This window comes from Excalfactoria chinensis, chromosome 16 (genome assembly GCF_039878825.1).
Source record: "Excalfactoria chinensis isolate bCotChi1 chromosome 16, bCotChi1.hap2, whole genome shotgun sequence".
Taxonomy (NCBI): Eukaryota; Metazoa; Chordata; class Aves; order Galliformes; family Phasianidae; genus Excalfactoria; species Excalfactoria chinensis.
Window position 1 is genome coordinate 7,718,626 of NC_092840.1, and position 27,469 is coordinate 7,746,094.

Here is a 27,469-nt window from a genome sequence, read left to right on the forward strand (position 1 = left end):
CATCCAAACCGTGCACCTGCAGTAGTACTGGAACAAACCACCTTGAAGAAACCCAGCAGAGAGCTGCTCAGGGCTCTGCTCACAATGCAGATGGGCAGCACCTTCTCCCAAGGACACGGAGAGGCACAGGGCTGTGAGGCACAGAGCACAGAGACAGCACTGCAACCACCACCAACAGCACCTCACAGCGGGGTTTGAACCTACACAGCAGTTCAGCATCCAGCTGGAGCCACGGGCAGCCTTCAGCATCCAATGCAACATCAGAAGAGGCTGCTGCAAACCCCCAGTCTCTACAGAGTGGTTGGATTCAGTCCCTTACAGCCAGAAACCTGCCCAGGGCAGGCTCACTGCAGCAGGTCCCTCTGCACGGCTCCCGGCCCCACAGCACACAGAGCAGCTGGTTGGGCTGAGCCTGCAAGAACAGCAGCATCACCTGAACTGGACAGACACAGCGTGCTACGGTGCCATAAATCACCGCGACAGAGCCATGCAGCACAAGGCCAACGTTTAGATAAATAAAACGCTAACAAGCCAAAAGCGGACTCATTAAAATACACTTCCTCATGCTGCAGATGGAGAAGGTGCCCTGGCAGGCTCCCAGCAAGCCATCCTGCACTGCCAGCGGGGAGTGCAATGTGCTGCACCTCCCGCCTGCTGCTCAGTCTCAAGGACTCGGTGCGTTCTTCCTGAGTGCGGCAGCTCAGAGCGCCGTCTCCCTCCTTTTCCTGGTAGATCCTCTCACCCTGCATAACCCAGTTCTATCGAGCTCATGTAAATACAATAATCAAACTCTATAAAGCCAGGAGACCCAACGCAACGCTGCAGGAAAGCTTTCAGCGGCACAGAAACGCAGACAGCCCCAGGAAGAAAGCAAGCTGCTCTGTGAGAGCTCTCAGTGCTGCCTTACCTACTGCAGCATCTCCCGCGAAATCCTCCCCGTGCCCTCTGACCTGGGGATAACCCAGGCGCCCACCCAATGGCTGTGCTCAGCTCACAGGCCGCCTGCCTCTCTCACTTTCTGTTTTGAACGCGTGCACTCACCAGCACACTTTGTTCTTCCCCCACCTGCAGCTGCCTGAGCTGAGCCAGGGCATTGCATGGAGGCTGGCTGCAAGGCTGGGCTCTGCCTGCGGCACAAGGACCAGGCAGTGCTGCAGCCTGACCGTGAGTGCAGCCACGGCATCACCGCCTGCTCCATCTGCTCCCATCGGGCCCTGAGGGTGAGGAGCCTGCAGGAGACAAAGCCCGGAGCTGCTCTCGCGGTAAAACAAGCAACCTGCTGCTCCTCTCTTCCACCTACCAGCAGAAATACAAGCGTAAACACCCAGGGCTTTTAGTTGGAATGAGCCCACAGGATGTCCAGCACAGCCAGGCGAGCACCTGCAGCACAGCTGGAGCTGCCTGCACGAGGCCCAGCCCTGCTGCTCACCACATCTCCGCCTGAGAAAGTAACCAGGAGCTCCCCACTGACCTTCAGTGCAAAATAAGACCGATTCACTTAAAACCACCACCCTCCTTTTGCACTGACACCCGGCAGGAGCAGTCCCAGGGTCCGCCATGCCATCCTCACAGAAACACAGAACACTCCAGGTCAGAAGAGATCCACAAGGACCATCGAGTCCAACACCCTGTCTCCATCCAAACCCTGTATCTGAGAGCACAGCCCAGACACTCCATGAGCTCCAGCAGCTCCATGCTGGGCCCACAGCCCTGGGCAGCCCGTTCCACGTCCCCCTTGCAGAACCTTTTCCTCATACCCAACCACCAGCACCTCACCAAAGGACAAGAGACATCTCCACTCCGCTCTGCACACCTGAACTTAGCAAAAAATAAAGAAGTTGCTTTAAATCTCAGTCTGCCAGCAATGACTGTGACCTATTTTAGCAATAAAAGGAAAAGCTCTCTGGTGCCTGGATACTCCTTGGCACTGGCAGCAGTTGCTCATCAGACTGAGAAATGCACTTTTGAGCCATTGCCTGGAGAAAAAACTTTGCCTAAAGCTGACTCAGGTCGGAGGAGGTTTGGGAGGAAGCTGCATGGGGACAGAGCCCCAGCATAAAGGAGCAGCACCCACCCAAGAAGCAAGAGCAAACCTCCAGAGCATCACTGCTCTCACTGATCCCTGCAGGCTGCCCCGGGCACTCTGCTGTCTGTCCCACATCCTTCCCAAAAGCCTGGGTCAAGATCTTTGCGGATTCAAAAAAACTAAAAGCCAACACCAACAGCTTCACAATTAGCTGTACTGTTGGAGATAAGGTCGGCAATGAAAACCTGGCTGAATGCATGCATTTTTATCTTGCCTACAGGGATGCAACATGTGCTGAAAAGACAAACGCCCTCATTGTTCTGACACAGCCTCTCTGCCATCCACCTCGCAGACGCTGCTGAGTTGGCCTTTTGTTTCAGGAGGTGACCACAGTGCACGTGGCCTCTTCTTGGAAGGCATCGATCGCTGCTGCCGTCCCTGCACGGAGGCTGTGGCTGCTGCCAGCACCATCAGTGTCCGTGGCAGCTGCACAGCAATGCATCCTTCCTGACGCCTTCTCTCCCTCCCTCTGCACAAACCAGGCCTGTCAGCGATGTGTGGCTGTCCCATCTGAATGTGCCATTCACAGACAAGAAGTGACGGGGTGTGGTGGGGGCAGCCCCCAGCTCCTCTGGCTTCCCAGTCATCTGACCAGCGCCTGGTGTCAGGCCAGCAGCCAGCCTGTCCCCGCAGCCAGGGCCACACACAGAACAGCAGCGCATTCATCGCAGGGCTGCATTTGAATTTCTCTCCATCACAAGACTTTTGGCTCCTTCTTTTGCCCCAGTCACATCCAGGCACCGCTGAGCCAGCAGTGAGCCCTTTCCCCCCATCCGCACACTGGGCACTCGGCTTCCTGCAGCTGCTCCCAGCCATGAGCCTTGCTGTGGGGTGAGCAACGTGCCAAACCCCAAACATCCAACCCAAGCAATTCTATGAGTCTATGATGCACATTAAAATCATCAGGTCACTCTGCTCATCATCATGCCTCTTCCACAGCAGTCCCCCACCATACATCACCACCCTGCTGCCTTCCCACATCCCCCATTCAGCTCCCAGCTACACTTCCTTACAACTGCACAACAAAATCTTCATGTCAAGGAACCTGACCCGCTCACGGTTTTGCATGTAAATGACTCTCAGTGACAAGCAGCAGAACCCCCAGTCCTGCAAAAGGCATTTCTACCACAGGGGTTGGTGGAGCAGCACAGAGTCAAGCTGGCAGCTCAGGAGACTGCTTCACGCCTCCAAAAGCAGCATTAGTGGAGCTCTACCTTTGCCAAACCACATATGCACCAAGTTTTTTCTTCCCCTGCGGATTTACATCTCTGAAATCAACAAAAAGCAAAGCAGTATCCTCTCCATCAACTCCCGTCCAAAAAGTAGATTAGGAAACTGCCATAAAATTCGACTTGAAGAGAAAGAGTTGTTTTGTGTAAGTGCTGTATCCTAGGGAAAATGAGCCCTGCTCACAGCAGCTACTGTAAGCCAGCAACTCAGTCCTGGCATGGAGAGAGAAACCCCGGGGCAGGGAATTAGGTGTTCTGTTCCTTCACTTGCATCACAAAGCCAATTTTCCCAAAACCATGGCTCAGCTGCACCGATCTCATGCAATATCGCACTGCAAATCTCAAGTCAATTCAGGAGGAACCGTTCTGAGCTCTCATGGAAGAACTGATCACAGTGGGTAAGTTCCAAGGTAGGCTTTAGCTGCTCAAGTCCTTCCCTGGGCTGTCTGCTGGAGGCTGTGGGCTGCAGAGCTGGCAGTGATGTCCCCTACCCGGCTGCACAGCTGGGAGCTGGCAGCTTTTTCTCACTTTGTGGAGATGGTTGGAGGAAGCTCTTTGCAGCCTGGGGGGATTTTAGCATTTGGCACCAGAAACTCTTCCGTTCTGCAAGTTCCTGGAGCACTGACACAGAATGACATTTTGCTTGCTGGAGATAGAAGTGTGAATAAGCATTCTGAGAAACAAAAAACAACCCACCACAGCAGCAGAGGCACTTTGTGTTTGCAATGCCCTCCCTGTGCTCACCTACCATCGTGATGCCACTCATTGCCTTGTCATGGAGACATCCCAGAGACATGCAGCTCCATGCAAAACAACCTGCTCTGCTGCAGCTGCTGGGAAGAGCCCATGCAGGGAAGGCCACACTCCCACCCAGGCCACTACCTGGCCAAAGAATCACATCAGCACACCAGTCTGCACCAACCTCGTGCCTCTGGTTCAGGTGGATGAGAAAGTGCCCGGCCAAAAAGTGAGCAATCGCTCCTGCACAGGAGATGCCTTGCAAGGTGTTAGCAAAGGAACAACAGCGACTTACCAAGAGCTGCTCCCAGACAGGAGAGGAGGATGGGCAGAAAGCACAAAGGCCTGTGAAAGCTGGAGCTCAGGGGTTAAGGAGAGAAGCTCATGTTTCCATTGCACTGGGTGGGGAGCAGGGCTTTGTTGGAAGGGGATGCCACACCACCACAATTCAAATGTGGATGGAGCATGTGCATACACCCCAACTGCTCGCCAATCCTGACTAATATCTCCAGTAAGTAACAAAATACTGCAAAAGTACCCCCAAAACAGAGGCTGCTCCAGTGTGGGGACAGCCAGCTTCTGGCAATGGCAGCATGCACCCAGCTAACACAGCACAGCAAGGATCCAGGCACTCAGCGAGGAACCAGGAGCACCCTACTGTGACCACAGAGGGGCTCTAGGAGGACAGGGGACGTGTGCTATGTGGGGACATCGATCTGTTTACAGAGAATATCTGCAGGTTGCCTGAAAAGGAATATCATTCATGCCGAGGTTTGCTTTGAGAGAGCATGAACTTCGGACACATTAGAAGGTTAACAGCGTAAGCAATGCGTTTTTTCACCTTTAGCTAAAGGTCACAAAGCATTCAAACAATTCTTCTGTTTCCAAGCAGAACATGATAGAATCAGCTCAGCTGCCCAATACTACAGCTAATTAATATGGAAAACTAACACGCTTCACCTGCAGTTTGGCCAACAACCCTGTAATCCTCTTAAGAAAAAAAAAAAACACTGCTCGTTGTTGGTGTTTTTTCTTAAACAGAACAGAATCTTTCCACCTAAACTTCTTCCCTTTAAAAGCACGCGCACTTGGCAAGGTTGTTTTGTAAGTAATTTTTTAATAAGATGGAATTAAATCTCAGGTCATTATAAGATACCACACTTTGTCTGCCTGCTGAGCAGCAGCTGGCACCGAATCAGAGAGGAAGAGGAGAAACAGGAGGAGGCCGCAGGGCAATGGGAGCAGCCCACCCTGCAGAAGGCTGCCAGCTGCACCACGCTGAGCTCAGGGCCAGCCCTGCGGGCCCACAGCCCTCCCCAGAGCTGGTACCTGTGGGCCAAACCAGCACACAAAGCCCTGCTCACCCACTACTAGATCTCCTCCAGCAGCAGCTCCTGGATGTGGCTGCTGGGAGGCAGTACCCGGTACCCATACACACCAAGCACATTTCCGCAGGTTCATTTGAAGAGCCTCTTTTTTCACCCTTTTTGTTGGATATTCCCTCAGGTTTGGTGTGCAGGGAGCAGAAAAACACCCAGCCTGCTTCCCCTGCCTCCCGCCCCTTCACAACGCCTACTCCCGCTTGCCTCATCTGTGAAATCCAACAGCTGAAATCCTTTAAATCACTTTTCATGAAGTGTCTCCAAGACTAAAATAGTGTCACGGCTCATTGTGGAGCTCAGTACTCCCGCTGCTCTGTGTTTCCTGGGTGCACCCGTCACAGCTGGACTGCAATTCTTCAGCTCTGTTCTCATGCCATTCGCATCCCGCTGTGCTCAGCCCCATGTGCCCAGGAGGTGACCGGGCCGCTTCCTCAGTCAGGGAAGGAGCCCAGGGCCAGCAAGTTCCCAGCTCGCATGAAAGGATGTCGTGGAATGCAGCAACCCAGAACCGAGACCTAATGAGATGCGAGGCACGCCAGCACTGGGTTGGTTTTGGCCTTTCTTGCTTTCTTCCAAACAAGCTCTCACTGTGCAAACACACCCCATGACAAAACCGACCTGGCCAACACATGCAAGCAAATACCACTGACTTTTAATGTGAAGCAGCACAGCAGCTTCAAAGCAAAGGAGCTCTCCCAAGTAACCCCCACCAGAGAGCAGCCCCATCCCCAAAGCCACAGTCCAGCCAGTTCCCAACATGGCACGGCGCTGCCTGCCCCCCAGCAGGGGGGTGTGCTTGGTGTGCATGGGGCTGGCACGCTCCCACCCATAGGCAGGAGGATTTGCTTGGCCTTCCAGCTGAAAACCTCAAGCTCTCCTGCACCCAGACACCTACAGGGTATCGCGTAACTTTGGAAGATTACACATGGCTGTAAAAATAGCTTCTAGAAGCAAAAGACAGCAACTTCTTCCAACATTAATAGGACAGAATAAAAACAGTATTCACTCAAGCCAGAGAGCAAGACAGGTTGGAGAAACCCAGAGCTCAGTCTGCCTTGCAAACAACTGCCCCATTCGGGTCTTTCTGCTGACGTGACATGAAGGGAGAGCTGTGGGTTGGCAAGGGACGAGGACTTCACCCCAAAGCTAGAAACCACCTGCTCTCTTCTAAAATCCCCCTGCACCCTGAGGTTCGGCGGGCTGTTTTTAAGTCAAGGCTTTGCACAACAGCAGACCTTGCTCACCTGGTCACATCTCCGGCTCAAATTTCTGATAAAAACAGAACAGGGATTTTCTTGTTGAGACAAACGTTCTCATTCCACCCACCGCCCAAATAAACACGCTCATACCAGTGGAAGCAAAACTCCCCTAGATCAAACCAGGTCAGCCTGTCTCATAGCCTGGATGAAAAGCCTCTTTGTGTGGAACCATGCAGACCCCAAGCAATCTAGACGAGCCAGTTAACTCAGCCAAAAGCTTGTCCTGCACCCTCTGTATGTTCCTATTTCAAAGCCATTCCAAACTCCGGCTCTGCCCTACATGCTGCTCTGTTAAAGCCCAACAAAGAAGGCAGACAGGGAAATTTCACCTCTTCGTTGACATTTCTTGCATTTTCAGGCTTTCAAGTCAAACCCTAAATTCATCACGGCAGGAGTTTCACAGTTCAATAGCCTTCACCATCAGCAGTGTAACCCTGAGACAAGGTCACCTCGCTAACTCCCATTACATGCACCGTACCGGCTGTGGTCACCGTGCTGCAGCTCAGCAAGGAGAGTGCACACCACACTCCAGCACCTAATAAGATTCATTTAAGCAGCCTGAGCTGACTAAAGCTGTTCCACTAAGGAGAGGGCTTTTTTTTTTCCTGTTAAGAGCTTAAACCTAAAGCAGTCAAACAGCCAGGATGAGCAAGCAGGGATGTGAGTGACAAGGCACAGGGAGAGGCAAGATCGAGTGAGTTAACCCAGTGCATTCAGCAAAACACTGCCAGCCTTCACCTCAACACACAGCCTAGTGCTACAGGAGACGAGAGTACACATCGAAGAGGAGAGAGGGGAAAAACGTGAGGAAAGACAAAATGTTAAAAAAGAAAAGAAAATCAGCAGATTTGCTCCTTGCCTCACAGGATTACTACCAGGCACACAGAGCAGGGCTGCATGGGAGAGAAGGGTGAAATCCCATATCATGGGCATGGAAACACTCTGACTTCTGCGTAACAGCCACATCCGAGACCAGCACAGAGGAACTGCTGCCCAGCACCAGGGGTAGCAGGGAAGGCAGCTCCTGTCTTACCGCATGCGGCCGGGCGATCTGCACCGGGTAGGACATGGCGTGCGGAGGGTAGCGCGGCTCGGTGGCACGCCAGTTCTGTGTCACAGGCTGAGTAGATCCGGACATGTCGAAAGAGCAGACGCGGCGATGGCTGCTTCCAAATCACCAACAGAAGATTAGGAGAGCCAAGAGCTCCTCTTCATCATGAGCGTGCTTTCCTCGTCATGCAACAACTGCAAGCAAAGAGGAAAGCAGCAGATTAAAACCCAGTCAACCACAAGACAACCAGCAGTGAGGCTCGGATGATCCCCAAAACCTGACCGCTCTCACGGTTCAACACCAGCCCTGCTTCCTGCACGCTCCCCCCACACCACACCCCAAGGTCCCTCCAGCTGCTCACACCTCCATGCACCCATAGCACAGTGCCTTCCTTCCCAACCCCGGCAACTCCTGCACCCACAAGGCAGCCCCCACCGCCAGCAGGAGCCAGGCACCTCACTGCCCATAACTCGGGGCTGAAGTGTGTCACACACCTCCAGTGTCACATCAGTATTGAATCAGCCCTCCTTATTAGGATCCAGTACCACAGAGGGTACTTTCACAAACCGGTCGCCCACACGCGTGGCGGCTTATCATGTGTTGCAATTCCTTCTGCAGCTGCAGCACAGTTGGGAAACCAGTGGGAGAACTCCCCTTGGCCCAGAGGGAGCTGCAGGGAGCCAGCGGGGCTGCAAGCTGCCCAGCTTCACTCCACAGGGAGAGCAGTGAGCCCAAGCACAGTTCAACTGAAACAGCAGTTGGCGTGTGCAGAAACCAACAATGGGTGGGAAAGGGAAAAAAAAAGAGGAAGAGTTTCTTTCCCTGCAAGACCACAGATCAGCCCGCAGCGATGGAGCGCTCGCTATCTGTGCTGGGCAGGCACGGGGCTGCCTGGCTGGTTTGCCCACGTCCACACAGCCAGAAACCAAATCAAAACACAGCAACGGCCCCAGCAGCGACACACAGCACAAGGAGATCACTTACAGAGAGGCCAAGCTTGGAAATACACCAATACATCCATCAGGGTTACAGAGGGCAGAAATGCAGAGGTGTCTCAATGCTGCTACTGAAGGAGCACGCCCAGCACAGCAGCAGGACAGCTCTGCAGGTGCCACCAGAACCCATCCTGTGGGCACAGGGCACACCAGGACCTTGGCATGCAGCTACTCCAGGAGCGCTCCGTGCCCTGGGGACACATTGTTATCTAATTGTTTGTAGAAGAGGAATGCAAACAATAGGAGCAGATTAATAGGAAATAAACCAGAAATAGCACAGCCAGGCTCTTTAAATCTGGGCTGTTTGGTTACTACTTTTCTCAACTGATTTTGATGAGGAACAGACGTTGTCTCACCGGAAAAGTATTTCTCCCCCCTGGTTGGAGCCTTGATCAGGGAATGTTTTATCCACAGACCTGCATTAGCCATTATAGTGCTAGGTATGAGATTTACAATCTGATTAGAAACAGGAGAAAGCAAGAGGCTGCTGGCAAACCTGGCCCCAACACAGGGCTGCAGGCACTGAGGGGGGGTTCCAAGCTCATCTGCTTCCTCCCCCCAAGGAGACTCCCAGATCCATACCCCAACACCTCCATGCCTCTCCCTGCCCAGGAACATCCCAAGGACCGGCTCCAAAGCAAGGCAAGACTCCTGGCTGGATCCTTGGCTCACATGCAGCATAACCAGGGTGAGGGGCTGCCTCGGTTCCTCTGCCTGAAGGCGAGGACAAGACACTGCCAGCTCACAGAAAGTACCCAATTATCCATCCTTATAGAAGCTGTAAAGGTCCCAATGAGAGCAGACTTCTTGAATATAAAATAAACACTAAACAACAAAGACACGCTGAAATAAGCTTAACAGAATATTCTGTTTCTTAAACCTAAATTAATGTTACTCAACTTGTGGTTGATCACAGATAGGCTGCGGATGATGTCAGAATGCAGCCCATGACATGAGGGCTCAAAGCCCCATTACAAGGGGCACCCCCAGCCCAGGCATGGGCACAGCGCTCAGAAGCTTCCCAACACGTTCTTTTAAAAGACAGGCAGAAGCAAAAAATCATTAAGATGTAATGAAAACGATCTGAGGGACGTTCCTAAGAAACCTCCCTGCAATGATAATAGGCTTGTCTAACCCATATGTGCATGAAATTTTCTTGGAAGACAGCTGACATTAGACACAAATATTTGTATGTACTGTATCTGTTAAGTCCTTTCAATAGGCGAGCCGGCCGCCTGCCATATATTTAAGGCTCTATTCAGAATAACAAAGCAAACAACATCAGTGTCTGCAGCCTAGGAATCCACAGTAGCATTCAATCGCAGCAGGGTACAGAGGTTTTAAATTAAAACAGCAGCACAGGGTCAACAGGAAAGATCAGGCACACCCTGAGCTGCACAGCGTGGATGAGAGGTTAGTCCAGCCCCAGGCTCAAAGCCTTTACCTGCATGGGATGTGCTGCCTTTGGAGAGCCGTAACACTGCAGGGCTGGTTGGGAGAGCCCGATGAGCACAAGGGCCCAGCACTGCCCTGCTCCAGGCTCCTTCCTGCTGCTGCTGCAGGTTGGGCTGCTCACAGCAAACCAGCTCTCCTCTCTGTGCAGGTGTGGGTACAGACACTACAGGTCTTCCTTGCTGGGAGCCGCCAGTTTCCACTGTGGCTTCACACAGCCCCGGCACCAACCCCAGCACCAGAGGACTCCACTCTGCCCCTGCCAGCACCAAGAGCCATAAAGCAGGACTCAGGACTTGCGTTCCAAATCATACCAAGCTATTTTGGGCCTGGGACGGTGTTCAGCTCTGCCCTGAGGTGACCTCTGCCAGCACTCACAAGCGGAGCTGCTACACCAGGCTCACGGCTCCGCAGGGCAGCTCTGGGTGAGCTGCTGTGATGGGATGTCCCAGGAAAGGTCCTGACAGCCAACAGCGAGGAGAAAGAAACCCGCAGGGAAAGGGGGTCTGGATCCAGGCACAGGCCATTCATGGAACAAAGGAGTTATTTTTAAATGTAGGCTGGAAATAGAAAACAAACGGACCACGTGAGGCCTTTGTTGAAGATGATCTGCAAAGACAAATGGAAATGCCCGAAGAGGAAATAAAGAAAAAATAATAATAAAGAACAAAACAAACAACCACAAGCACTGGGGCACTGGGACGGTGAGGGGAAATGGGGCTGGAGGAGGAGAGGGAGGAAGGCAGTGAGGGCTGAGTGTGGCCAGCAAGGAGGAGGGAAGTGTAGGGCAGCACTGGGGGCACAGCACAGCACGGATGGACACAGCTCTGCTGCCCCCAGCAATGTGAGCTCACACCACACAGCAGGCCCACACTGCAGGCTGCAGCCCCATAGACACACACACAACATCAAGGGAGGGGGAAGGAGGAGAAAAGCAGTTGCTCAGCATCGCTTCAGCCATGCTCCCAAGTACACTAAACAGCACGTTAACAGCCGTGGCTGAAACAACACGCAGAGCACAGGCTGCAGCGCGGGGGGAGCGCGGAGCACCTGCGAACCTTCTGTATTTATGGCACAGCACACGCTGCTCATTTGGGTTTCAAACACGTTGCTTCCATCGCTGCCAAGATGGGCCCTCTGATGTCTGGGGCGCGCCGTGAGCGCTGAGGAGTCATCTCCTCCACATCCTTTTGTTGAACAAATTACTCGGCTCAGGAGTGACACTTTTGATTATTTACATCCCGCATAAAGAGGGGAAATTCATTTTCTGGCTTCCCTAAGATGAGTTCTTTGAGGCGGATCGCGCTGCTAAACATTTTCTCCTTTCACACGTTCCCGGTTTCAAAGATGACAAAACATCTCCGCGTTCTAAATTATTCTTTTTCTTTCATGATCCTCTAATGATTCAGGAGCCTCGACTTCACACGAGCATCTTTGAAGAGCTCTGGCTGCCAGCATAAAAGCTGAACTGTTGTGACAAACTGCACTATTTAATGCCTCCATAGGAAGATGTGCAAAGGAGCAAAATTGCCCTGGGGAACTGAAACAAAGCCTGCAAATAAATTAAATGACCTGTAAACCAAGGTACTCAGAACTGCACGACGGCACCGTGCGGCTGTGCCATGAGTTGGTAACCGACAGAGCCATGGGGGCTCTCAGACCAACCTTCACCCACATCATCCTCGTGCCAACCCAACAGCTCAGGCCAGTTCTGAACCCAGCTCAGGGCCCTTCTCCTAACATCCCAGGGTGATTACTGGGCCATGAGTCATGTTGGTTAAAGACTGGACCCGACCATTTGCTCCCACACACATCTGCTGCTTTCATTCCACCCCACAAAACCCAGGAGATCCAGCTCTGGTGGCCCAGAGAAAGGAGCAGCTTGTTACACTCATGGTAGAGCCAGGGCTGAAAGTGGGAGCCATTAATTGTGCACGTCCGGCTTCTCTGTTCTGGGTAATTAACAGCTTCTGACCAGGAGGTCAAAGCCTCTCCAGAGGCACCAAAACACCTTCAACATTTGCACCCAACAGGCAGCAGCTCACAGGATGGGCAGCGTGCATCAGGATCACCAGCCCATCCCCACCAAGCCACGTCCCTCAGCACCACAACTACCCTTTAACACCTCCAGGGACTGAAACTCCACCACCTCACTGGGCCCACCCTGTTTTGTGACCACTAAACTGTTATTAATCATTATCACTACCCAAAAAAGAGCTGACCCAGCTCCATGGGTGCTGCTCACAGAGCTGACCTGACCCCATTGTGACTTAGTGTGCAGGATGGGAGCTCCTCCATCCTCCCACATCTCTGCTTTCAGGGGTGTGGAATAGCTTAATTATGCCCCTCGAGGTAGGAAGAAGTCACTTGTCTTTAAACACTCGGGCTTTTATTGAGTTAATGTGTTTTAACAAGGTCACAGCTCCACTGGTAAACTCTTACCCAACAGGGAATTTGCTGCTTTCCCCCCCTCACAATTAATCAGCATCTCCCACGATTTAACTCTGAGGCCGGACTTACATGCTCTGCAGGCAAAAAGTCAGGAAAATAATACTCAAGCAGTCAGAAAAGGCAAACCAACCTTCACTTCCTTTGTCACATGGAACAAGCAGACCCAACCTGCCTCCTGCAGCCCGAGCGCATCCCAGGAGGATGGGCAGCCCCAGGGATGGCCACCAGCTGCACTTGGCAGCTTTTGCTCTCTGCCCACTTGAGCATCCCTCAGCAGCAGCTCCCAACCTCAGCATTCATCAGACAGAGGAATTTTATCTTCTCCTTGTGCAGATCTGCACTGCTTTGACTGAATGTGCTTTCAAATCAGGACTGCTCGAGCCGGAGCAGGTTCCTCCTCCAACTCAGATATCCCATTACTCAGCTCATCCCCATGGCCAGCTCGGTGCAGCTCAGGCAGATGGAAAGCTGAACAACAGGTGGAAAAAATGCTTCTAATACACAGACAAGGCTAGAAGATACAGTTTCCAATAGCCTAATAGGCATTTCAGGCCTTTAGTGTATTTTATGAGCTACCATACATCCGGTCACAATTTCAAGGTGACAAATAGTTCATACATGCTCAACCAATCATCGGGTGGGTGTTCTAATAAAAGGCTCCATGGGTTGTTGTGGGCTGCAGCTCTAGGGGGGCTACCAGCTTCACCATCACCTGCAGCACCTCCAGCAGGGTCCTTCCCCTGCAGCAGGACACCCCAGCCCTGCAGAACACAGCATGCTGTCTGCCGGCTGTCCACCACTAATACATAGACTTTAACATGGATATAGGCTATTCACGGTCACTTTTCCAGCAGGTGATGTTAAAAATACAGATGAAACATCACCGAGCACTACAAAGCAGTCCTTTGGGATGGCACTGGAGAATATTTAATAAAGCCAAAAGCTGCGGGCTAATTTCCCCCGGGAGTTTCCACTTAGAGCCTGTCGCAGTGAGGATCCATCACAGACAGCTCCGACTCACCCACGGCACGGAGGGAAAGAGCCCATCTGTGGGAGCAGCTGGGGCTGCGGGCAGCCCCCAGGCCTGGGAGAGCTGCAGGGATTGCACCGCGCAGCTCACGGGGACAAGGGAACAGCATCTCCCATCCACAGCCCTAAGAAGTGGAGCTCAGGTCACTGTGCCTTATGCAACCGCAGCCACTCAGGGGGGATAAGATCAGCCACTAAGAGGGATTACAATGTTATCTTCCCACAGTAGTGTGATCTTCTGCAAATAATCGTATCATGGGAAATAATGCAGAATGTTTTTAAGAACCGAACCTCACGTTCCCAGTATTCCCAGTACAATCACACAAATCAAAACCTTTCAACATGAGGGCAACACATGCCTGTGTGCTCTCCACATCAGTTATGGCACAGGGACCACAGGTGCAAGAAGCAAAGAGAACCAGCACGGTGCCAACAGGAGGTGTGAAGGCAGGCTGGGTGCCACACAGTAATGGGTGAAGCCCATTACTCCGGCTCATGGCAGCACCTTGAGAACTGGCATCGCCACAGCATAAGGAATCCGGCACCTTTCTACATGGCACAGAGCAGGAAGAACATGACCTTGTGAGCTCACAGTACATGTACAAAACTTTAAACCAACATGAAACTTGCAAATAACCTTCCAGACACCGCAAGTGAAATCCACAAGCCTCTACGCCCGGACTCAAAGCTCACGGTTTTCTGCTTGAATCACAAGTATTTCCCAAAACTGTGCTGGAAATCAAAACCAATACGTGCAAATAACACAGTTCTCAGTGCAGGCCTCCTGCTTTCCCACGCACAACGACTCCATCTCACCCCCACCACCCCAGCAGACAGCAGCCGACTCCTTCGTCATGACATCACTGGCAGACTGGATGGGGAGAACCCCCACACCCAGCCCTGCCGCGGGGACTCACTGCAGCAATAGGGCAGCCATCAAGCAGCTGCTTAACAAATGCAGAATGACGTTCAAATGACATCTATCCATAAATCAGCCCAAACCACAAACATCTGAAGAAGATTTTCACTTAATCCAATTTACTGTAATCTCTCTCTAGTTAAAATGACAGAAACGTCAAAATGGGACTTTACTCCTCTGTCAAAGCATCTCACGGTGAAAAGGAAAATAAGCAGGCGCTCACACACAGCACCACTTATTAGGTTAGAAATGTCAAAACTGCACTTTGATTCTAACTACTGACAGCCACATCCACATGCTGTGCCCTTCTGTTTCCCTTCGCTTCCCCCAGAAGCGGGCACAGAGCATATGTTAGATGCTGAGCACCATCAGTGCTAGGACAAGTCACCCATTTTCTGCTCCCGGTGACCCAGAGCTCATCTCTCCACCCCACACCACACAAAGCGAAGCCAAATGACCATCAGGTATCTCAGGAAGACAGCATTCTGCTTCCAAAACAACCCCAAACCAATAACCCAAAAGACCAACCTTCAATAGCCTTTCTCCACATTAATTAGCAAACAGGATCATTGACTCTGCCGGGGAGTTCCACATACATGTGCCCACAACCCTCCAGCTGTCTGTGAGCCTGTGTCTATTTGTCCTGAGTGGTCACAAAAATTAAGTCGTTACCCAAGAGACCGAGAAAGTGAAAGCAAAATACCCGCTGTCAGAAGCAGGGTCTTCGTGCATTATTTAGCGGGGACTCCGTTGGCAAAACCAGTGTTGTTTTCATATGAAAGCTAATAGAAACTGTACCTCCAGGTGTCAAAACACTGATGGTAATTCCTGCTGCCTCAGACATCTTGATGTTTCAATTTTAGCAGTGTGAGGAGCCTGCAGGGAATCCAAGAGGGTAAAGTGCTCGCGCTCAAAGAGAAGCGGAGAGAAGGAGAGCCTTTTATTTCTTCATAAAGGGCTCAGGGGAACAGTTCTACTCGCTGGAATTATCAGATCTGGTTCCCCCGCTCCTTCCCTTCCTTGAAAGAGGAAAGAGCAGGACAGGCTAACAAGGAGTGATTGTGTTGTGTGGACAGGAAAAAAACCAACGTCTCTGCAGCAGCGCAGAGACAAAGAGTAACTGCACAGGGATGGTGCTGGGGTGCAGCAGCAGCTGCCATTAGTGGGATGCTGACATGGTTTCCACAGAACAGAGGGGCTGTGATGGAACAGCACATTTTCCCTGCCCAGAAGCACAGCAGTGTGCTGGGCCCTTCCCCCCCCCTTACACACACACCCTGTGCTACCTCCCACAGCACTCAGCTGTGGATGGGCAGCACTGCACCCCTGCTATACACTGCCAGTACATGGAGCCCACAGCTGCCACCCACAGTTTGGGTCCTGCTCCCACCTCCCAGCCTCTCTGCACTCCCCCTGATGCAACCCAGGTGGAAGCAGCTGGGCAACGCGGTCCCAAGGAATGAACCTGGAGGAGCAAACCAACACTTGCTCCTATGGGCATCACACAGGTACTTTCCCAGAAGTAGCTCTACTTCTCACTCTTTCAACTACCTGCACACCCACTGTCACCCACCGTTCCTCTTTCTGACACAGCAGAGCTTTGATTTCTGTGCAGCAGCAGAGCCAGTGGGATCACACAGAACTGATGCAGCCCATTGCAGTGCCAGGAGCAGCAGCAGGGCAGGACAGTAAGAGGCAGAGGTGCACTCAGGATCCTCGTGCTGTGCACAGCACCAGCCCAAGTGAGACCCACAGCAAAGGCACGAGTCAGTGAGTATGCTCCGAGTGAGCTGCCATTCAGACAGCACCTGTGAAATTGTGCTTTCAGAGCTCTGCCAATTTATCCACACCCCTACTCCAACTACAGCACACACAGCCCAGCACCAAGCAGCAGGTCCCCAGCCCTGCAGCCAGGGAGTCCCCATGGGCTGCAGCGCTCAAACCACCAAGCCAAGAACTCAGGGCAGTGGGGAAGAAAAGAAGAGCTCAGGAATTCGCAAGCAGCTCTGTGTGGTGTCCAAGAAAATAAACAATTTTTCCCTGCAGCCGCTTGGCCGGGGACACAAAGGTCCCAGCAGAGAGATCCTCCATGGGGTCATGAACTCTCACACCCTGCTGAGCAGCCTGCTTCAAAAACAGAGCTGAGGAAATTCCCGAAGAAAAGTACATCAACACAAGAGCAAGCTCAGCTGAGGAATGCCACAACTGTGCCGACTGCAAACCCTGCACACACAGCCCAGGCACCCACGGTCCCACTCCTCCCCGCTCAGAGCTGCACCCCATGCGGTCCCCAGCCCACAGAGCCCCTCGATCAGGCGCTGCTTACAGCCCAGCTGTGCCCCGGGGCTCCTGGTAGGCGGAGGGATGCCGGCTGCCTTCTCACCCCTCCTGCCACGGCTCACAATGCACGGCACAAACTTTAAGAGGCAATGACCTCATCGGAGCTGGGAAGAGGAAGGCGGGGGAGCTGGCGACGTGCCACCTTCTCATTTTTCACATTAAAAAAAAAATATATAAATATATATATATAATAATCATTAACCAGAGAAAGCTCATTTTTACCAAGCTAAAAAAAATAAATCCCATTGGACCAAGCTGGAGTGCAGCACCCAGAGCAGCACCCTGCAGCCACAACCCCAGGCCAGCTCTGTGCTGAGTGTAGCTCCAGCCGTGCCGAACACACACGGAGCGTGTGTGCAGACATGGGACGCATGAATCCTGCACACTCACACATTTTATATCCTCGTATTACTTATGTTACAGATTCACGCATACATTACTCATAACTGTTAAGAACAGAACATACAGTTCATCCTGGCACGAAGCCCGGAGGAAGAGGGGAAAAAAAAAAGCCAACACAAAAACCTTGCAGTAACAAATCTAACTCCAATCGAGTCCAACAGCATCTGTGGTAGGAGTTGGAGCAGTATTAAGGATCATTAAGTTATTGAATAATTTGGTCCAGCACTGTGCATCCCCACCAACACGAGCTGTGCCTGCTCCTCCATGGGCGCTCAGTGCCCCCACAGCACTGCCCTGTGCTCCTGAGCTTCTGCCCATCCTGAGCATGCACAGCAGCCACAGGAAACACGTGAAGCACCATTTATCTCCGCAGAGTGCATGAGACAAACCCACACCTACACCAGTCCCACGTCTTCTGTGTGTTTCAGGCTGGGGCCAAGCAAAGGAGCACGGGCTGGGATTGTACCCAAACAGCACAGCACCGTGTGCTGCCCTGCAGAGGCATCCCACCATCACACTGCACCCCAATCAGCCCCGCAGATATGGGCCAAGAGTGTAACTGTGCAGCAGGTCCCCATGCAGAGAAGGAAGATGTCAGAATCACAGCAAACTACAGCCTTGATACGCTTTTTAACCGCTACAGCAAGTTTGTGGCACATCAAAGCATTCTTCTCCATTCCCCTCCACAAACAGGCTTCTTAGCTTTACACCCAGCGCCAGTAGGATTTAACAAGACACATCTGGAATGTTATTCTCACGTACTGAAGGAAACACGAGTGGAAGGACACGAGGAACAGCTCAGCCCACACCTCCCAGCCCCACCACCCCACAACAAGCCTCGGCTCTCCAGCAGGGCCCTGCAATCCCCACAGGACAGGGCAGGGGACAGCAGCACCCGGAGCACCTCCCCAGTGCATCACCCACAGGGAGAGTTCTGCAAGCAGTTCGCCAGCAATCACCGCCTTTATGCAACAGCCAGTACAAAAACAGCAGCTGCAAACTCCCACTGGCCTGACCGAAGTCAAAACACACCATGAGCTGCTTTTCAGGCAAACCCAAATTACAGCGTCGTCTGCTGACTGATCCAGGGACGAACAAACCCACATTAATTACAGGCTAACTTCACAATTCACCTCTCCGGAGCACCAAACATCAGCAAAACTGCTTTGATTGCGCTGACAAATCTGTCTCCAGCCAGCACGGCAACGCATGAGACCAATACGTTCAGAGGAGAGAAAGCAAGAAAGGAAGAAAACACACACAAACTTTCCCCCTCTCCCACCACCCTCTCAAAACAAAACCCCACACACTGTCCGCCAGCGACGGACGGGACCCCCACGGGAAGCAGCACATGGACACACAGCTCATCCCCCCTCCAGCAAGAGGCTCCAGCCCCGGCAGCGCTGCCATGTCGCTGGGCCAAGCCCCAGTTTCTCCAAGGAACTTCCTTCTGCCGTGGCCTACTTCAGCCCACTGCAGTCTAAACGCCTCCGCCAGGAGCGCGGTGCGGGACACTCACCCAGCAGCATCCCCGCAGCCCTCCCCGCATCCTGCACGGCCAGCGGCGCAAAGCAAAATAAATAAATAAGAGAGGCCACACAGCCTTAGAACCGAGCTGGAAATGAAATGGAAAGCCTGTAATTATTTCTCAATGCTCCTGCCAGTCTCAGCCTATAAACACAGTGGATTACATAAGTCCACCCCTCCTGTTTTGAAGCCAAAAGTATGAGCTTTTCCTCCAGCTCTGGCAGCCAGTAATAATTCCTCGTAGCCATGGCGACGCTGGCTGGCTTCCAGCAGACAATGGGGGAGCTGAAATACTGTGAGGCCTTTTTATAGCTTCGCTCTGAAACCCTCTAAAATATTAGCTATCTCCTGGCCAACCCGGCCCGACGGCCCCGCGTTAACCATCTCCTCCCCACGGTGCAGGTACGGGTGGTACAAAGGGGCCACCCCCCCAGCCCCAGCCTCACTCCCACTCTTCCCCCCCCGGCCACAGCGCTGCTTTCACACATCGGCAACATTTCCGATTTAATGGGTTTGTTGACTTCTCACCACGCGCCGAAATCCCAGCCAGGAGGGACTGCAGCACAGCATCTGCAGTCAGCGCCGCGGGCTGAGCGAGGGCTGCGTGCTCTCCTGCAGCTCAGCAGGTACCTTCGAGCTGCGCATGAGGCACTCAAGTTTGCCGAGCTGGAGAGAGAGCAGCCAGACAGCAAAACAACACTGCTGCGTGCGGTGCTGCCCCATGGGAGCAGGGCCGAGGCTTGCAGGCTGCAGGGAAGCACGATGCTTCCCACGTCCCGAGGAGCTCCTCCACCTTCCTGGAGCTGTGGGAAGTGCAGGAGAACTCCCTGTGCCTCACGGCAGTGGCATGGCACTATCTGCCTGCAAAAACAGCCCCCGAGCACAGGCCCCAGCCATGCTATGGACAGCACAGACCCAGCTGGGGCAGGAGCTGCTCGCTGCAACACCCCGGGATGCTCACCCCAGGGCTGGGAGATCCTCTGCTGAATTTTGCAAGTTAGCAAACAAGCAAGGAAAACAATAGAAATTAAAGTGAAAATTAAAAAATAGCAGAGCCAAGGCCACCACAAAAACACAGTGAGCTCAGAACGGCGTTGCAGTGCTCCCAACACGGCCATGGAAGCCCCAGAGGTGCTGGGGGTGGTGGTGATGGCACGGGCAGGCCACAGAAGCAAGCAGTGCTCATATGGCAAGGGCTGAGAGCACGGCCTTTGGGAGCTGTCAGCACCCAGAGACCAGAAGGCAAATGAAAAGCAATGCTGCTTTCTTCATCTTGTTCACTGAAGAGCACAGCTATGGGTGTTTGTTTTTTAATGTACCAAGGTGATAATATTGCTCGGAGCTTAGGTTGCATTGATTATTTGACAGGGATAAACTGGTTGGTCACACTACTGCACACCACAAAGGCTCCTCGGTACCTAGCCTGGCAGGCTCACTCCTTGCTACAAAGCTGCATTTCCCTCTGCCAAAGAGAAATAGTTTGCACAGAAACAATCTGAGGGAGTAAAACCAAAAGTCAAGCAGTTCTCTTCCACTTCTCAGCACAAACCAGGATGTGGCAAACCCGAGCAAGAAGTTGGTTCTCACAGCAAACCCCCCCCACGCTGGCCAGCAGCAGCGGTCACTGCTCTAATAACGGAATGCACAGAGTGCTGCTGCCATGCCAGGGAAGCCACGGGTGGGGGAACGGTGCTGTGCTGCGTGCTGGGCTGAGCTGAAAAACAAAAGCGATGTTTCCTCCTGGCTCTGACGTCTCCCACACACGTGCCTGCAGCTGCAACGAGCCACAGGAAAGGGACAGAAGTGAGCTCAGAGCTAATAAGGAATAACTCAGACGAAACCTTGCTGCCCTTCCACAGCCCAGCCCTCCTGTTCTGGGCAGGGAGCATCCCCGCATCGATCCAGGGCACTCAGATGTGTGATCCAAAATGGGGAACAACAACTGCAAACCCTGCTTCAACTTCAAAATGGCACCCCAGCGCACGCCGCTCTGCTCAGACCCTAATTAAAGAGGCTATTCTTTACAGCACTGGAGCCACTCCAACTCCCATTGTTAAATTTAAAATAAAATCCTGCAAGCCCACTGCATCTGTAAGACATTAAAGCATTCAGAACTGGCTTCTTTATTCAGCTTTAAGACAGCACTTAATGATTTTTTTCCTCTCAAACCCTAAGTCTGAGGATTTAAGGAAAACAACCAGCAGCACCTTTTACAGGATGCATTTTTTTCCTCCAAAGGAACCTTCTGCCGTAATTCATCCAACTGTGGGTTGGATGCATCAGGACAAAGCAGGTCCCGTAGCACAGAGACCAGCTCCAGATATAATCTATTCATGCTTGGGAGAAAACAAGAAACAAACAGCTCTGACCACAGAAAATAACCACGAGCACAAGAAAAATACATCAGGAAGCCAATTCTGACCATTGCTTACAGCACTACGGAACCACAAGGCAGAACCTTGCTATGATTAGCACCATCAAAGCAAGGTAGCTCGCTGTTTCCCCAGGTCCCTTTGGGTCAGGGCCACATGCAATCCCAGCACCCAGACTCTGGGAAGCACACTTAGCCAGCTACAGCAAACGGTCCCAGCATGAGGACCTGGAGAAGAACCAGCCAGCCCCTGCAAAGCCACCTGGAGTCCCCATCCCTGCACGGGGAGCAGGAGATTCCAGTTCTGGTCTCCAGCAACACGACCTGTCGGCAGCTTCTAACATGTGCTGGCAGGCCCTGTCAAGCCTCACTTCTCCATGAAGCCCAACAGCTTTCATGACACTGCTGATATTCTCCCTGTCAGCAGATCCACAGCCCCAGAGACACCTTGAGGTGGCAGGAGGAAGAGGAGAAGACCCAAAGCTTAACAGATCAGAGTGCAGTTTCGGAAGCAGAGGACGCCCCACGGCAACTGCTGTGCTGGAAACATGGAAAGGCAGCGAGGATGGCAGAAAGCCCCAGGAGGTTCTTTCAAGCAGTTCTCACAGCTAATTAAACCGCTCGGTCATGCATGCTTTAAAGTTCAAAAAAAAAAATTATTAAAAGAAAATAATCACAAAAACAAATACAAAAGCCTGACAATTAGTGGAAGCTGTTCTGGTCAATCACCTCTCCCCACCTGCCAAGTCATTCTATGGCACAACAGCAAACCCTCTGGCATGGCCACAGCTGTGGGGAAGGGTTAGCCAGCCTTCACTCCATGAGCCAAAGCCTTCGGAGCACACCCAGCCTGGCAAACCTGCCCCTGCTAGCAGGGAGAAAGCTTGGCATGGGCCAAGCTGTGTCTCCAGGAACCCATCCTGACGTCAGGAAGTGCTGCTTGCACAGGCAAAACAAGAAAGCACATGGCACGTACGTATGAGCTGAAAGATGCTGGATGGGAAACACAAAGAGGGGAGGAGATGGGAAGACAACTCATCTAAGCATCTATGTGAGAGCTGGCGTTCCCAGGCAGCCTTCCTGTCGTTGGATCAAGAGACTGCAGCAAAACGTGCACTTAATGAGCCCACGTCAGCGGAGCAGAACCGAGCGTACACACACCCAGAGCTGGCACATGGCAAAGCGCCACAGAGGGAGAAAATCCACATTAGTGAGATAGCTTAAAAGGAGAAGGAAAAAGCAGAGGGGAAGCATTTCTTCGTGCCTTTTTAGAGCAATGAATTAGAAGGCAAGAAAAACAAAAGCAAGAACATGATCCAAAGCTGTCCTACAACACTAACTCTTCTCAATTGTTTCAGCAAGCTCTGGGTTGTGCCCTTGCCAAAGGCACTGCCCAAGCTATTTTAGAAAACATTGAAAAGGCACCAAGAACTACTCCCCTGAGTGGCATACCACTGCAGACCCTTATGTACTTCCTAAGAGCTGGGACACAGCTGCAGAAGATGCAGGAGGCCACTTGAGCAAGCATGACCTAACAGTTCCTGCAAGCAAAGCAAGAACACGGTTGTACGGTCAGCAGCCAGTTACAAAACACATCCAATCCCAGGAAAACAAAAACAAACCAACCACCCCCACTGGGCTCAGGGTGGATGTGGAAACAGGAGGCAAGTGAGATCAGACGAAGTACGAACGTGGCTCTTGTGCAAGCCTTAAGACCAGGTACGGATTGGAGGACACAGACCCGGCTGCCAGCCAGCAGACGTGGTCGTCACAAGAGTTTTGAAACAAGGCTGAAATCCATAGAAACATTCCGACTGATTTCTTCATTCAGGAAATGGTGAGCCCGGAGCCCACAGCCTCCTTCAGAAGAATGCCTTTATTTGCATTCTGAAATGGAAATATCCCACCAGCAAAGAAAGCGTCGAATCAAGGACAGGGCCGTCTCTGGCCACGCCATTCGGGTGCCTTCCAAGCACACCACTACTTTCTGTTTACCTCTACCTCCTTCCACTCACACACCCACATGCCATTCCACTCTACTCACTCTGCCCACTTCATCCTCAGTGTTTAAAGTAAGAAAGCCGTGACAAAGGCAGGCTAAACCTGGTCACTGTGAATAGCCCAAAAGCTGGACGGCTGAGGGGTATTGCACACTAGTCACATGCTTCCATATTTTGTCCCCAGGAGCTCGGCCAATCCATTTAGCAACAGAGCAGGACTCTAATAATAGAAACAAGGATACACAGGAGGTAAATGTACACAAGACAAAAATAAACCCCAGCCTTGCTATAATTTTAATACAGGAGCTAAACTGGGAAGCGATAAATGAAGCCAGTTTCCACTGTTGAGTCAAGATGAAAACGTAACTCCCAATGTCCCAGGAGCAAACATGCTGAAAACTGGATGGGAAACTTGCAGAAAGCCAGAGGATTGGACGAGCGTTTAAATACGCTTCTCATTATTGAAACTGACTCAAAAAAAAACCACTTCAGTTTTGCAGTGCCACCAGGAGCAGATATTAAGTCCACGTTCCCAAGCACCCAGTGCCTGCAGTGGTGGGGCTCACATCTCTTACATAAGCTGCTTCCAGCTCCTTGAAAGCTGTGTAGCTGCATGGAGGCTCATTTTGATTTCAGTGAATGATCTCCAATTAAAGCTTTAATGTGCTCATACGCAGCCATAAACTCCTACATACATTTTTCTTTTACGAGTTTATGCCCGTCTCCAGCCTGCACGGTTAACCACACTGCCCCAAAGCCCTGACTGTGCTTTAGACAACCAGCCCTGCTGATTAATGAGATGAACAATTTCCACATGGAAGCCATGCAAGGGATACCTCTTCCCTTCCCATGGGAAGGCCCAGAGGAGCCCCAAAGAGCTCACAACCTGAAGCCAGGCTGGACACCAACATCTCCTGCGTGACCAGGCGGGCCCAGCACACCATGCTCCAGCCAGGCCAAGCACCAGCTCCTTTCTCTGCTGACAGACTGCTCAGCCCCTTCCTTCCCCAAAAAACAGCCCTGCCCACTGCTTTAAAGTCCACGAGAAGACACATCCAGTGGTTAACCACGACCGTCCCTCTTCATGTGATGTTTGATTGGAAGAAAGCCATCACCAGGTCACTAACAGAATGATGCAGGCGTAAGGAGCTGCTCAGAAACCGCACCCCGAACACTCACTGAAGTCCAAGCAGGATGGTCCTCAAGCCAGCATCTACATTCAGACATTCGGGGAAGCGGAACTGGACCAGAGTAAGTTTCATTACCTTCTGTTCATCCTCTGTAAGGAGAAATCAGCCACGTGCAAAATGGAAGAGCCCACAAACACCAACCCATGGTGACCCAGCAGACTTTGCCAAAGGCCCTTCATCACACAGCCCAGGTGCAGCGCTGTCTAGTAATCCGGGGAAACATCCAGGGGTTCTTCAGCCTCCTCTAGAAATCGAGATTCAACAGGAAACCACAAATACACCAGGCAATTAATTTTTCTTTACCAAATGTTTTCGGTCATGTCGCAATTGTAACAGTAAGCAAACTAGTTGGGTTCTTTCCAGTTCTTGTGCAACCACGTTCCTCATTTTTCTGTTTCTTTTTCTTCAATGATCTGACTGAGATTTTAAAGCAGAATTTAGAACGAGTTAGGAAGTCCGGACCAACAGAGCGCGCTCCGCTGAATATTTACCCCCCAAGAGGCTTTTGTATCGCACAGCAGAGGTTTTCTACAAACAACAAATAAAGTCTTTTCCCAGCTAAGAATGCTGTGAATAGCCTAAGAAAAGAAAAAAAGAGCAGAAAAACACATCTACCGACACAGGCAACACCAAGCTCTGTGAGCCACATAAATAAAAGTCTCATTCAAACGTTCCCCCCTTCCCTCCCAGCGCTGTTTCAGGAGAACAAAGAAACATTAAGTCTTACTTTCCCGGTGTACATTTGATCAGACCTTCTGTTAACACAATATGACAACGGCAATGAAGGGAGGAATATCACAGCTAAACAAGCGTCTACCATTCCCCTTCCTTCTGCTGAGCCCTCGCTGACGCAAGGATGGAGCAGCTGCTGTCTGTTTTTAAACAGCTCCATATTTCATAAGAAGCTGCTGATTTCTGAGAGGACAGAAAACCCAGCCAATGCCTCACAAAACAAGAACCAAATGAAAGCAATTCAGGACACGGTATTTAAACATGGTGTCCATTTGCTCGGCTTCCTTCCAAGGCACCACCGCAGCTAAAAACACATGAGATGACTTCAACCTCTACCTGAGCTGGTCTCCATTATCACATCAGCACAGCTCTTAAATAATCATTTAAAACGGAGCAAAAGACGCTGGAAAAGCCATCCCATGACCTTAGAGAAGTCCTGAAATGCAGGAGAAAGCAAATCAATGCCTCCAACGTGATCCAACCGCAGACACTGTGATGGCACCAAATCAACATTAAGTTCCCAAGTTCTGCCTGCTGCTGCTTAGGGCTCCTATATTGATACTAAGAGGTTACTGGGATGGAAAGACTCTCCTTGCAGAACCCAGACCAACCTCTTGAGCACCTGAACACCCACTGACAAAAGACAGATATTTATCTTTCCCAGAAGTATCAGACATGTGGAAAGCCTCATTGCTACAAAATATCCATGCCTTGTTCTTAGAAAAATCTACATCATGGGCTACATCTCAAAAGGTTCAACCCTTTTCTGTTCTGATTCTACAGCTCTTTGGCTGTTAAAAACAATCTTATACCAGGCAAGTCCTCCCTGAGAGGCTCCAGATGCCGGCTGTCTCCTTCCCCGTTAATAGCTGTTACAACAACACTGCTCTTTAGGCTGTTTGTATTGTGTTGATTAACTTAGATAAAGCCATAGGAAAGGAGGAGGGAGAAGGGAACATGCAGTGGGAGGAGGATTTACGGGGGTGGGGGGAGAAAGTCTTTCATCTGCTCTAATAATTAGCAGGTCATGCTGAAAGCGATCAGCATCCCTTCAAAGCAACTGTGCATGAAATGTGCAGAGCTCGCTCCGGTCACTGCACCCACGCAAGTCACTCAGTGCTGTCAGTCACCTTCTGCCTTTCTGACCTCCTCCAGCCCCCGGAGGGCTCCGGCCACAACCTCCTGCTGCCACATCCCCACTCCAGAGCTGTGGGCTAAGCAGGCTCACCAGCCCTGCCGCCCCGTCATAGGGCAGCAGACACCGAGGTGCCAAGGCAAATCAAAGACTAATTAAAGGTTTGCAAAGGGCCGTCAGATCCTCCGATAAAGCAGCACAGAGCGACCTGCTGCACAGCATTTGCTTTTCCTGGAGAAAATCAACCGTGTAAGAGCCTCGTGCTCATCACCTGGAGGCCCCTTTCCCCAGGGAAATGATCAGAGTCAGACTGCCCAAACATGATGAGCTCCTTCATTATTCACTGCCGGAGCTGCAGTCCCAGACGCCTCTCTGCAACCAACATGTTGAATCACCCCAACAGCCCCCCTTCCCCGACACGTTCTGTCAGATAGGGATCCTCAGGTCCAGACAAGCTTGGATGAACGCTGAAGATCACGTCTCATTTATACACGAGCCCTGTGCTAAAGTTAACAACAGAGCAGGGGAAGAATTGTTCAGAAGCCATCAGCAAAGCTCTGTGGCCATTTGCGCTCCCTCTCACCTCCATTTGCCAGAACCCGTTCAGCCGGAGCACGGCTTCTTTAACAGAATTGTCCTCTTCCAAAGAGGTGAAAAGATGGCTCTGACAATGATAATTCCCTCTCTCTCATGTACTCACATCTTTCTATTAAGGAGACATTACCTCAAAGGTCAGTAATTGCGAGCCACAGACAACTCTGGCCTTGACAGCCCATCTTCGCGACGCACTGCGAGCCCGACCGCATGGCTGTGCCCAGGATAGCAAAGAGCCTGCTGTTAATGTGCTGTTTGGCAAGGGGAGAATTTCCTTTGGCAGCTGCGATGGCTGTGTCTTCTCAAGTGTCTTTAATTTCAGTGGCTTTCTTTCGCTTCAAAATAGTCCTTCCGCCTCAGCTTAATGCTTACACCGAGACAGACTGACACGCAACCTCTCAGTGCTGCTGCTTGAAAGAAACTTGGGAACATGAAAATTGAGAGATTATTTTCGAGTAAATGATGGGTTAAGTCATCCTGTCCAGCCACGTCCCCACGTCTGAACGAAGCCATCAGCATGGCTGCCATGCACACTCCAAGCTGTGTTAGGAACCCAGGAACGTGTCTTGGGAAGAGGGGCTGGAAGG

At 51.7% G+C, this 27,469-nt stretch overlaps 1 protein-coding gene across 21 annotated transcripts in view; it reads right to left on the bottom strand.

Moving 5' to 3' along the window:
* Window positions 1–27,469, bottom strand: part of NCOR2 (nuclear receptor corepressor 2) — a 157,674-nt gene that overhangs the window by 104,512 nt on the left and 25,693 nt on the right. For 17 of the 21 annotated variants that reach the window (XM_072351408.1, XM_072351410.1, XM_072351411.1 and 14 more), the window contains exon 2: window positions 7,728–7,939. In XM_072351408.1, coding sequence (XP_072207509.1) covers window positions 7,728–7,832 — 105 coding nt within the window. In that variant the 5' untranslated portion in view covers window positions 7,833–7,939. Of the gene's footprint in view, window positions 1–7,727; window positions 7,940–18,852; window positions 19,065–27,469 lie in introns of those variants that run through there. The other 4 variants (XM_072351403.1, XM_072351397.1, XM_072351405.1 and 1 more) reach the window with 4 other exon arrangements.